This window comes from Rhinolophus sinicus, linkage group LG01, assembly GCF_036562045.2.
Source record: "Rhinolophus sinicus isolate RSC01 linkage group LG01, ASM3656204v1, whole genome shotgun sequence".
Taxonomy (NCBI): Eukaryota; Metazoa; Chordata; class Mammalia; order Chiroptera; family Rhinolophidae; genus Rhinolophus; species Rhinolophus sinicus.
In genome coordinates this window covers 25,792,259-25,805,848 of record NC_133751.1, presented here as the reverse complement: position 1 = coordinate 25,805,848, position 13,590 = coordinate 25,792,259, and the positions used below count along the sequence as shown (strand labels likewise).

General features: G+C 40.7%; 1 protein-coding gene across 1 annotated transcript in view; it reads left to right on the top strand.

Moving 5' to 3' along the window:
* Positions 1-13,590, top strand: part of PLCH1 (phospholipase C eta 1) — a 190,335-nt gene that overhangs the window by 154,285 nt on the left and 22,460 nt on the right. The window contains exons 13-16 of the mRNA XM_074326762.1: positions 2,620-2,781; positions 8,268-8,339; positions 11,139-11,230; positions 13,130-13,227. Coding sequence (XP_074182863.1) covers positions 2,620-2,781; positions 8,268-8,339; positions 11,139-11,230; positions 13,130-13,227 — 424 coding nt within the window. The remainder of the gene's footprint in view (positions 1-2,619; positions 2,782-8,267; positions 8,340-11,138; positions 11,231-13,129; positions 13,228-13,590) is intronic.

The window sequence follows — 13,590 nt, the reverse complement described above, 5'->3', positions numbered from 1 at the left end:
TCTCTGTGGCTGCTAATATCCTTGTGCTGTAAATCACAGGGAAGAAAAAGATCACCAGGCAGAAATGTCATTCCTTCGGCAATAACTCCCCGTGTTTAGAGGCTGTGAAGTGAATAATTATAGCCTTTGTATTAAACATTCATATTTCACCAGCACCAGTTGGCCCGGCTTTGTATGTTTAGCCTTGCTGTGCCGACACTGACAGTATCTGGACATAAGGGCCACAGTTCATCTCCTCACTGTCTCTGACTCCATGTGCCCTTAGGCACGGAAGAAAACTGATGTGCGTGTGGGATAATCTGTGTGACCTGGGCACACTAAGTGCTCTGACACGTTTTCTCTTTGTGTCCTTCCAACAAATGTGCTCCCTGCCAGGCTCCTGGTCATTTGATCAAATGCACTGGGCGTTCTAGACCTGGAGTCCTTTTTTTGGATTTCCTTCTGACCTTCTGTGAAACCTACTATTTTCCACAGAGGGATTGTGGCTATCTAGTTCCCAGGTGTCATATAGAAATAATGGTGTGTAAAATATGAGCCTGCTTGGCCCAAGAATTTATCTTTTTCTGTAGCAGTATAAAAGAGATGGCTGTAGCATTGTATGGTGAAGTAGACACAGAATTTTGTATCAGAAGTCGTAGGTTCAAGTCCCAAGTAAGCCACTTCATAGGCATGTATATTTGGACAAGTTATTGAATCTTTGTTGAATCTTTCTGCCTCTGTATCATTACGTGTGAGATTTGTCTAACCCTAGTGTGACTTTAAAGGGTGTTGGGCAGGTCCAGTGAAGTGTCGTTATAGCTTTATATATGATAGTGTTTTATGAGCCTTTGCACAATATAGTCTTAGTTGCTTTTTCTAGATTTCCCTGTGTGTTTTTTTTCTCCATGTTCATATGGTTACTTGTTCTCTTTGATAATTTGTTTTCTTCATGCTTTTGCTCATGTTGCAATGCTGTAACCCTACTCTTTGCCGGATTATCAACTCTTACTCATTGTAGTAGGTTGGTTTGTTGCCACTGAAAGATTAGTCCCTACTCCCCTGGTACCTGTGAAGGTGACCTTATTTGGAAAAGGGTCTTTGCAGATGTGATTAAAGATCTGGAGATGAGATCATCCTGGATTGACTGGGTGGGCCTTAAAAATCTGGCAACAAGTGTCCTCATAGGAGGAGGTGACATAGTCAGAGGGGGACACACAGGAGAAGGCCATGTGGAAACCCAGGGAGACTGGAGTTATTCTGCCACAAGCCACGCAGTGCTGGGAGCTACCATAAAGTGAAGGAAGCAAGGAAGGACCTTTCCCTAGAGCCTTTGGGCGGTGGTGTAGTCCTGCTGACACCTTGATTTCATACTTCTGGCCTTTAGAACTGTAAGAGAATAAATTTCTTTTGTCTTAAGAGACCAAGTTTGTGGCTGTTTGTTACAGCAGCCTTAGGAAACTACCGGTAATACCCTCATCTTTTATGGCTTGGCTCAGGTGTCCTCTTTCCTGGAAGTCTCCTACCTTCCCAGGGCTGGGAGGGCTGCCCCTCCTCTGTGTGCCCACCATATCCCTTACATCTGTCTCTGCAGTTGCCCCGTTGTATAATTACCCATTGATGTGGCTGTGTGTCTCCATGACACCAAGGATTCTGTGACTGGGGTTGTGTCTTATTAACGTTTCCCCCCTGGCACACAGCAGCTCACTACGTGTTTGTTATATGCAAAATGAATTTTGCTCTCAAACTCGTTTTCTTCTTTATTAAATCCCATGTCAGCACATTGGCCTAGGCTCTTTGTGCTTCTATAGAGAAGCCATGCGTCTGGCTTTTCATCTGTAGGCCTTTCCTCTTTCGGCACATGCTTCCCTGTTAATAATATTTCTAAAATACTATTCAGGCACTTGTCTACCTAGAGACTCTCAGTGACCCCAAAGCTCTTTCAAGTGCCTCCACCACCTGGTTCCAAAGTGTGTTTCCAGCTTTATCCACCACTACCCTCCTCTATGAACTTCTGCTCTAGGAACACAAATCTATTGCTGTGTTTACAGAACATGCTTTCTGAATGTAAAACCTTGGCTAGATCTATGGATGACAGGAAAGCCCATCACTGTCGAAGTCTTAATTACCATGCAGAGATTTCCATGGCATTCTTTTCCCCTCGGTGAAGGAAGTGGATATGTTTTAAATAGCAGATTTTTGCTCAAACTTACCTGTGTGGACATAGGAAACTTGGTCTCCAGAAACCCTCTCTGGCCTTCCCTCTATTGAAAACATAAAGTGGCATAGTGGGAAGGGCTTTCCAGCCCTTAGTTTGAATCCTGCATCAATTACTTTGCTAACTTTGTAACCTTGAACAACGTATTTAATTTCTCTAAGCCTCGGATTCTGCATCTGTGAAGTAGAAATGACAATCAGACTTTATAATGTTCCTGAGGGTGGAATGCAGTCGTAGTAATCATTATTTATGGGATTGATGTGCGTGTGGCGGGGGAAAGGACCGAAATTGTGCAATGAGCTTAACTTATTATAGTTAACCAAGAGAGGATCAAATTATAAAGACAACGTTGGCATGAGTGAAGGGTGTGTTTTAATTCTGTGTTTTCTGAAGGGAAATAATTTCCATTGCTTAATTCTTTGCAGAATAATGGGACCACTGAACATCAGGTGGAATCTTTCATAAAGAAAAAACTGGAGTCACTGTTAAAAGAATCTCAAATTCGGGACAAAGAAGACCCTGATAGTTTCACGGTGAGGGCACTGCTGAAGGCCACGCACGAAGGCTTAAATGTACACCTGAAGCAGGTACATGATTCCCTCTTGTACTTGTCCTTTGACAGGAAAGAGAAAGCATGTCATACTTTGTTTCTGATCACGTGTCATTTGTGAAATGCTTCTCCAGTTTCTTCCATTTCTGTCCTCCTAATGCCTGAGAAATGAAAATCTATTGCAAAATGATGTGAAAAATGGTTCACGTCTGATCAGTGGGGGTGAGAACAGCAGGAGAAAGCCCAGCGCCCCTGGACTCATCCTCCCCATGCGTGTGTCTTAAGTGAGCGGAGGCTTGAGCCCACCATGCACTGCACCCCCACCTCTCCACGTTCCGTCAGCCTCCATGCCCCGTGGGGACACTCCCTGAATGAATCTCCCATCTGTCCACTTCTCTTCTCCTCTAAGGCCGTGTCCCTATCTAGGCCAATGTCAACTCTCGCCTAGACTTCTCTTGCCCTTCTTCAGTCTAATCTCCACTCTGAAATCAGCAGGATTCTTTAAAAATGCAGATCTGATCACATCACTGTACTGCTCAAAATTCTTTGCTGGCTTCCCATTTTGCTTGGGATAAATTATAAACTCTTTAATCAGCCTTTCAAGGATGTGCATCATTGCATCCTTGCCCGCCTCTCCAGTCTCAGATCTCCTCATTTTCCCTGTGACACTGCCTTCCACAATTGTCACACCTGCCACAATTGTCTATATGCATGGTCTTCCTTACATTATGGTTCCTTTGCCTGGAACACTCCATTTCTACATCTGTTCCAGCTAAGTCCTACTTAGTCTTTTAAATTCCAGCTCCAGTGTGATGTTCTAAATCAGTGCTACCTTGACCTGTGGGTTAGGTTAGCTATCTCCTTTGTATTGCCTTCAGTAGCCTGTTATATCTTCTCTTTTGTGAAGCGTTTTGAAACACATGTGCAATTACTTGTTCAAAGTCTAACTACCCAACTAGGCTATAGATTCCATGAAGATAGGAACCATGTTATTCTTGATAACTGTTATTGTGTTCTGGCTTGTCTAGTGCTAAGAATTTAGCAAGATCTTCATCAGTAATTGTTGAATGAATAAATGCTTTGCACTCTGGTTGAGACTCTTACGCTGCTTCCTAATAAAAAATATCCTAAGTGGGCTAGGAAAAGGGACAGTGGGTTTATTGATGGCATCATTGCAGGGCATTGAGGGCATTATTTTCTGGCCCAGAGGAGCTCTATGCAATTATTGCCTCAAGTGATAGCAGCCTTCCCTGCTGTCACCACCTGTCCTTCAGTGCTTAGGGCTCCACAGGCAGAAGGAAGATCACATGGGGTGACCATCCTTGGATCTAAGCGACCACTTAGCATTACTGGTTACTCTCTAGACTCTACAGAAGTTTAGGTATTTAAGCACTAGGCTGGTCCTCAGGTCTGTTTAGTTTCCAAACATAGGAAACCTAATTCAAAATGGCTTAGATAATGAAGAAAAATTTTTGGTTAGGTAAGTAGCAAGTTCATTTGCAGAGTGACCTTCAGGGTTTAAGTGTCAAAACTTAGCCCCTGGAACTGCCAAGGTCAACGCCTCTGGAACTGCATGTTATGGGAGATCGAATGGAATATTGGGGAGGCAACCAAATTACCAATCACAGAATTACTGTCCTTATAATATATCATACAATTTTGGATGTTCTTAGAAATTTATATACACGTAAATAGCAGTAAGCTTCTTCCTCCCCTCCTTCTCCCTTCAGCCACTTACAACTACACAAGTATCTGTAAAATCAAATTTGTTTAGCCCAGCTTCATTTCAGCTGCTTGTGCTTAGTGAACTCTCATTGGCTAATCTGCGCCAATCACTTTCCCTTATGCTTTTGGAGAAGTCTTTGCTCCATCCTAGATCATTCCAATTGTGTGGGCAATAGTAAGTCTTAGAGATTTTGGAAGAAATAAATTATGTCCATCTTTCTTTTGCTATTCATGGAAGAGTTCCTAATGATAATTTCTCCATCAAGTAAGATGGTAAGGGACCACAACTTTCAGAGATGTAGTGGAGCAAAGCTCAGCCCCCTTCTTATTTTTCACTTTCCCTTAAATCCAGATGACTACAAGAATGCATTAGACTTGTATATAGTAAGTGGAGCCTGTGACTTTAAAAAACCGAGCTGTACAGTGCTGAGGTTTTTAACACAGCTGTAGTATTAGTCTTACAATATGGTTTTGGTTCAATGGGCAAGCTAAGACAAGTTACCACTGAGACAAGTACCTCTGTGTCAGATACATATGCATATTTAGATCCAAGGGTGAGAATTTGCTGTGTGGTTCAGGGCACACATCCCTCTGGCTTCCTTCTTCCTGGGTCATCATTCAGCAATGCCGTACTGTGTTCTATTTGTGCTGTCTTTTCCCTGGCGAGCCCTGAAATAAAATAAAAAATCAAGTTCTTATCCTTCAAGCTGGAAGAACTTAGTAGACACAAAGATGCCTGCCTTCTTTAGAGTTCTTGAATCTACTCCTTTCTTTACATATCAGCGGTGGCTGTCTGGATAGCCATAATTATCCCCAAACTGGACTTTTCCAGGTTTCTTACTGTCCTGCCCCATCCAGTCTCTCATTTACACTACTACCATAGTCATATTTCAGAAATGTGCATCTGATCATGTCATTCTCCTATTTTAAACCATTCAAAGTCTCTTCATAGTTTGGAGGACGAAGTTCAAATTTTAAGATGTAGCTCAAAAGATCCTTTTTCCATATTCTGGCCCTAGCTCTGACTTGTCCATCAGTGCACATATGTACAAGTTCATGCATGCACACCCCACTTTATTGTGTTCTTAGCAATAGGCCTTTGAGTTTATTGTTTCTTTGGCCACGGCACACTTCCTCTTCCTCATTTCACATAGATAGTATCTACTCATCTTTCCACTTCAGCTGTTGAATCACATCCCCTTGAAAGTCTTTCTTGATCCTCCCGTGTGGGGAGATGGCCTTCCTGTGCCATCGCACAGTGCTCTTAACTTTCCCCATCGGACTCTTACTGCAGTGTGTTGTCATCATTTGTCTCCACTGGTAGACTGCAAGCCCTATGGGGACAGAGTCTGCATTTCTCTTGTTTGCTGTCACCCTGTATATATCGGGGGTGCCAAAAAATTTATACACATTTTATTTAAGAAAGGAAAAAACGATTAAAATTGTAATACTCAATATATCCCGATAACAAAAGATGACTACAAGTCATGTTTGACTTCTGCAATTACAAGAGGTGCTCAAAGTGGTTACCATCAGCACCCAGACACTTCTGGTTATGGGGAACACTGTTTGGTAGACTTCTGTGGCGAGCGTATGAACTGTTCCAACACCACAGCAGAAGCAGCAGCACTTGTTGCTGTGCGAGGCCTCCCGGATCTTCCCTTGTGCACATCACACCCAGTGCCATGCGTCTCAAACTTACCACGGATGCGTGCAGTTGTTAGGCGTGTTGGAGGTTCTGGTGCATACTCACACCTCTATTGTTGTACTTCCACAATGTTCTCGGAATTTCAAATACCACTTCAAATTGGTCTTGCGCTCCTCAAACGACACCTGTACTTCCGCCATTTTCTTTGACTGTCCTGCCTGTCGCATGGTGATGCTACCATTCATTTGATTAACACCATCTTTTGAGCAAACGTCATACTACATATTGCTACTGTAATTCAATTCAACTTCAAAAAGGAATATATAGATAACATGTCTTAAAATGTGTATACATTTTTTTGGCACCCCCGGTATATGCCAGGTTCCTAGCACAATGTCTGATTCATGAATTCCACGAAAGACATGGTGCTGATGCTCAAGTTGGAGGGAGATTTTATAGTGCCCTTCTATATAAAGAGAGGGTGGGGAGAGGAAGGGAGGATAAGCCAGCAAGGAGACTTAGAGCTACACAGAATCCCTGTTTGCTCACCAACTAGCTTTGTAACTTTGGGCATTTAATTTAACTTCATTATATTTCAGGTTTTTCATTTGTAAATTTGGGATTTGAATCATACTTATCACCAAGGATGGTTGTACATATCAAATGAGAATCTATGTAGCATAATCCTTGGGACATAGTATGTGCCTACTAAATAGGATGACCATAGTCCTCAACTTGCATGGAGCAGCTCTGCTTTGTATTTATTATCCCAGTGTAATTATTAAAAGTAGCCCATTTCACTCCCCTGTTGGAACAATAAATGACATGATCTCCCTACCAATAGATGGGCTATTAGAAGTAGAAAGGAGCTCAGAAGTTAATTGGTCCATTCCTCCCTCATTTCACAGATAAGAAAACTGAGGTCAAGAGAAGGGGTTTACCAAGAAGGGACGTATAGCTACTTGGTGGCAGAACTGGTTCTCCAAACCTGGAGAACAGTGTTACTTCTATAACAACATCTGGCTAACTTCTTAATTCCAGGGTCTTTAAACAGTTAATGATCAGCTTTAATAGATCTACAAAGGCAGTCATATATAAACAGTCAACTGAAATTACCCTGTAACTCCTCTACCCTTCTAGTATTTTCTGAACTATCCCTTACCCCAACCAATTCTCAGTCTTCCCCACTCTCCAACCCGAATTGCATCTTTGATTAGTCTCTATGGATATATGTAGGTGCCCTCCCTGGCTTTTTGATTTTAAGTGGTATTACTACTTACCCACATTTATTCCATTTATGTGGTTATTTCTGGTTCTTCTCAGTTTAGCTGGAAGTCCTGGGAGAGTGTGGCCTGCTGGTCTCTCCTTAAACCATGTCATTAGTACTGAAACACCTAGTGTCTGTTTTTAGGGGTGATAATTGAATAAGCATCTAAACCCCTTTCACATGGTGGCCTTTCTGTTCCCTAATGAGAGCTAGGCTTAAGCAAGGAGAGCTCTAGGCTAGCAAATGCACCCACATGAGGAAAAATGCGGAGGCTGTCATACTTCTTTCCAATGCTTACCATATTATTTCCATGAACAAGTAAGCTCTTCCCATGGTTTACTTAAATAAAAAGTGTTATTACCTACCTTATAGATATACTTGAGTTTTATTGAATTTTAATCTTTTAAATTCCCAAATAACAGTATTTTATCAATGTGGTTACTGTTTTTATTCAACAGAATTAGCTCTTAATGACTTCTGGCCGTTTTTCAAAATTAAATGTACTTTTTACTGAAGATGATTTTATTCCCATTCACTGCTAAAGAAAGACATCTGCGCTGTGGAGAGCCTTGTGAGCAGGCAGTGGCCAGGCCTGCAAAGCGGGGTGTTGCTGAGAGGCACTTGAGCGCAGCTGTGGGAAGCTGTTGGCAGTTCCTGTCTTCTAGCCGGTGCCCGGGCTTCTCCATGTTAGTGTCCCCCTCAATTGAGGCAGACTCAGCCACCTTTGAGGTACTGGAGGGGTGGAGGAAGTGAGCAGGCCCTCTTGCTTCCCACCTAGAGGCAGAGGGAGAGAGGGGCCCCTGTCACTCTACCAGAGCTAAGGAAAAAAAAGAAAAACAAAAGCAAAGAAGAAAAATAGTTTTGTTGTGCTTTATTTACTCAGCATTCAGATGTGAAGGAGAGTGGAAAGAAATCACATGGGCGATCCCTCATGACCAATTTCGGAAAACATAAGGTATGAATTAACAGTAATAAATGTGTGAAACTAATTTAAATTACATCTGGAAGGTAATAGGAGAGTATCACAATAACCTCGGAATAACTGAAGATTTCTTAAATAGGACTCCAGAACAGGAAAAGTTGATAATTAAACTACTTTGAAATTTAGGAATTTCTATTCATCAAAATGATGAAAAATAAGTAGCACACTGGGAAAGTACATTTTCAATACATATATCCAACAAAGGACTTGTATCCTGAATATATAATGATTCCTACAAATCAGTAAAAAGACAGATATCCTAAATTGAAAAAAAAAAGGATAATAGAATGAAATGGTACTTCACAAAAGAAGAAAACCAAGTGACTAATATGGAAAAGGTTCTCACCCGTATGAGTCCTTTGTGAAATGCAAATTAAAATGACAATGAGATTCCGTACGTACCTACCACAAGAGCAAACGCAGAAAGACTGACACTTCCAAGTGTTAGTGAGGATGTTGAGCAACTGGAACTCTCATGCCCTCATAATGAGAACATACATTTGTAATAGTACAAACAGGAAATAGCTTAAATGTCCTTCAACAACAGAATGAATAAAGATGGTGGTATATTCACATAAGGGAATATTTATTAGCAATGAAATTGACAAAATTATGATTACACACAATAATATAGTCTGAGGAAAAGAAGCTAGACCCAAGAGAGTACATACAGTTTGATTCCTTTTATGTGAAGTTCAAAAAGAGCCCCTACCCCCAAAAAATAATCCTTTGGGGAGAAGGTGATTACTGAATGGGAGAATCAGGTTTTTGGGGGCAGATAATATTCCATCTCCTCAATTGGGTGGTTTCGTCTGTGGAAAGTCATCACGCTGTGTATACACTTGTCATTGTCGTACTTTTCAAAATGCATGTTACTCTTCAGTTAAAAGGTAAAACATGTTTTATAAGCAATCAGTTATCGGATGGTGAATTTTATGTGTGAGTTTTTTGTAAGGCCATTACTTGTACTTTAAGGAATGTTGTATCTGGAATTTCCTGCCCCATTAGTAGCATAATTTATTAAAAGGCTCGAAACGTAGTCATAATAAAAAACTGACAGTAACCAAAACGTTCACCCGTAAAGACTGCTTAAGTGAGCCGTAATTCATTCACATAATGGACAGTTATGCAGCCACTAAAAGATGATCACTCGAAATAGCTCAACATGCAAAACATTCAGTAAAAAAGTAAGATGAAAAATTGATTATATGGTACGTTAACCATGATAAGATGTGTCAAAACTCTATGTAAAGAAAATATGACATTATTTATCCAAATATCTGCCATTGGTGATTCATTTCTTTTTTTTTTTTGCATTTATGTTAATAAATGAACTTTAAAAAGACAGATTTGCTCTTGTAACACTTCAAATTACTAATTATATGTAGAATTAGAGAATGTTTCATTTCTGGATTACACCCACTGAGTTAAGTTAAAATTATTTTCCAAAGTAAACCTTTCAGGCTGTACTTTAGCTACTATAGAATTAGAATTGTTATGCCTCAAGTCATAAGAATGAATGTCCACAGGAGTATTTATAGATTATTTTAATAAATATGAATCATATTTTAAATTGAAAGTTAATATTATGTAGCTCACCAAATGACATTCCGTGCCATCTCATTTAATCATCACAACAATAATAGTCCTTTAAAATAGATGTTGTTGTCCTACCCTTTAAAAGACACAATAGGAAGCTAGAGAGGTGGCCCGCTTACCAGCTTGGTGAGAAGCCAAGCTGGAACATGAGGTCGTTAGATGCTGGGGTTTCCACACCACACACATTGAGGTTTGTGAGGCATAAATAACACCTGAGAACATTTCAGACTAAATTGGCGCCTTGCTGTGAGTACAATAGAGGTGAGTGTGTGTATGCCAACAGTGTGGCTTGGTTTTTATTTGTTGAGTGTGAGAAAATCTGTAAGGTAACACGGTCTTGCGGTAATGCAGGGATGGAATCCCTTTCCTTTTTTTAAGCTACATTCTCCAGATGTTCAGGGTACTCTGTCTGAAGGTCTCTCCTTTGTTTATGGAAGCTGTATTTTTAGTGGCAAGGTTTTCTGCAATTACTGGGGTCCCTCCCCTTCACTGGTATTGTTGAGCGTATGTGTTGCCAAATATTGGGGTTATCTCCGATGTGGTGGGGAATGAAACCTCATTATTCCAAAAAGGTTTTATGTCTAGGAGCTAAGCTGCCCAGAAGACACCAGATTAGTCCTACAGCCTTTAAGCCTGAATCCTATGGGTAACAGTTTTCATTCTGCTGCTAGAAATTAGAAAGGGTCAAAACCTGAAAAGAGCAGTTTGATATAGAGGTCATTTCAGTGCATACTGATCAAAAGCAGGAAAGGTAGTTATTCATTAAAAAAAGTAACAATACTTTTTAAATCAAATCTGCCTCTTACAAGTCAATTAGAATAGTGACCTTCCTATAAAGAGGACATTTTATTCCTTATAATTATTTAAATAGATGTTACAACTTTGACCCTATTCCTCATAGAGAGACCTTCGATGCATGACTAATAAGGTCTTTCTAAAACCTATATTTTATGTGGTGTAGAAGTCAGTTTAAACATAAAATCCTCAGTTTTGCTTTAATCTTATAATTAGGCCATAGATATGCTTCTTATTAATGGTGAGGCAAGTTGCAATATTTAATCATTTTTTCCCCCTCTGAGCTATTTTCCGTGTGTGTGTGTGTGTGTGTGTGTGTGTGTGTTAGATATACCTGATGCAGTGAGTTTGTTAAGCTTACTGTGATTTTCCTGGCAGAAAACCACAAAATCGCGGTGTAAATCCTACAGTACTGACGATGAGGAGGATGCACAGCAGAATCCTGGCAAGGAGATCAGCCCGCTCTACAGGTAAGAAGGCATCTCCATGATTCTCGCTCAGAATCCCTGAGCCTCTCCATCCCCATTGGCTTGGCTGTTTTAGTTACATGGGTCTAGACAGTTGGGAGATAAAGTGCTCATTGCAGTGGGATCTGTGAAGATCAACGGGTAAGAGACGATAATACGCATGGGGGACTTACACTTTCCCTGTGCACAGGGAGCTCTGCAATGCTAGCTGTAGCAGTTGTCAAATAGAAGGTGTCTGCAGAGAAAAGAGAGGGTGGACACGTGACCTAGTACAGAGGGCTCTCCCACTCACAGGAGACTAACCATGAAGACAGATGATAAGCACATGTTAAGCACCAAGGATCTGAAATCAGCCCGGCTTCAAACGTTTGCTCCTCCAACTTGAACATGGGCAGGTTAGGCTCCTCACTTGAATCTGTTACTTAGGGTGATTGTAAGGATGAAAGGATTTAAATGGCTTACCTTGATAAGCCCTCCCCCAATGAACGCAGTGCTGAAAAATATCAGCTGCTGTTTGTTTTCTTTGTCATTGCCAATAGAATTTGGGATGAGTAAAATGACCATGGTTTTAGAACCCAAATTGTGACACATGATCTGATGTAGGATTTTCTGGCAGGTTATGTATACAGTAAGTCTCACAAAGGGATGTAAATTATATCATAGATGAACACACACATGCACGTGTACACAAGTGTCCATGCATGTACACAACCCCACCCCATCTCCCTATGCCTTTATTGAAAGACTGAAATTAAATGACATTAGAAGCGTGGAGGTCCTGTAGGAATGGATGGCATGTAATGTTCAATTAAGTTTAATATTTGGTTGTGTGTGTATACTGCATTTTATCCGTTAGTTGAAAGACATTTAGGTTGATTTTAGTTTTTGGCTGGTATAAGAATGCTGTTATGAACATTCATGTATAAGATTTTATGTGGATATATGTTTTTATTTCTCTTGGGTATATACTTAGAAGTGGAATCATGGGGTCTTATGGTAGCTCTGTTTAACATTTTGAAGAACTGCCAAACAATTTTGGCACAGCATTTGTACCATTTTATATTCCCCAGCAATGTAAGAGGGGTCCAATTTCTCTCATCCTTGCCAACACACGTTCTTGCCTGCCTTTTTGGTTATCACCATCCTAGTATGTGTAAAGTGGTATCTCATTGTCGTTTTGATTTGCATTTTCCTAGTGACTAGTGATGTTGAGCATCTTTTCATGTTCTTCCTGGCCATTTGTTGTATCTTCTTTGTTGAGGATTAGATATTTTGATTGTTAGATGTCCCCAAAGAGGAGAAAAGTGTGGATGTGAGGAGAATGTAATAGTCCGTGGAGGACTCTACTGTGTAAAGAGTAGTGGTAAAATTTGTAAAGTTGTAGAGGAGATCCTAGGAGTGGTTTATATGGGAGAGAGAGAACAAAGTAAGGGATGTTTGTTTTAAGTAAGTTGAAGAATCCTGTATAGAAAAAAAAAACATAAAGAAGAAAATAAAAATCACTTGTAATTACACCTCTAAAAGAGAATCACTATGGAAGTTTTGATGTATTTCCCTTTAGATATATAACTCTTGTGACCCGCAAGGTAATGTTTCTGATCCTTTAGGTTAGGTTCTCATTTAGCCAAAGTGGAGCAGATCCCCGGTGACATCTATTGTTACTCCCTAGCCAGGAATGAAGCCCTTCACAGTAGAGCTCACAAATACATGAGGAATAGATGGTGATTCTGGCTGAGAGGTGAATAAAACCTCGTGAGTAGGGTGCTGTGGTGGAAAGAGTGCCAAACTAGGAACCACACTTGGGTTTTACTCCTGGCCGTATTAGGAGCAGGTAGGAGTAAACAGAAGCGCAAACTTCTTCCAGCTCTAAAATGTCATGAGTTCTGGGTGTGTATTTCACAGACTGGGTCGCCGAAGGAAAACCATGAAGCTCTGCCGAGAGCTCTCAGATTTGGTGGTGTATACAAACTCTGTGGCAGCCCAGGACATTGTGGATGATGGTAAGGACTGACTGTTTTTGCTTCTGGATAAACATTCTTGACCCTCTTTGTCAATTGTTAATTAATCTCTTGTTAATCAGATCATCAGCACACATTTCTGGGACTGGGTACAATCCAACTTGAGTTGCCAGGAAGCTGACTGTCAGTAGAATGCTTTTAGCTCCCAAGGAGGGCTCTATTGGTTATTATAATTGCCCGATTAACTAATAGCATTCGGGGTCCAAAAAACAACACCAATTCCAAAACAGAAATATTTTTGGAAATTTCCTACAGGGCAGAGGAGGACTTCATTTTGTAAAAAAGAAAAATAGATCAGAGCAAGTTCTTCCCCACAGCTTGAACTATGGAGACCTGACCTGGTTT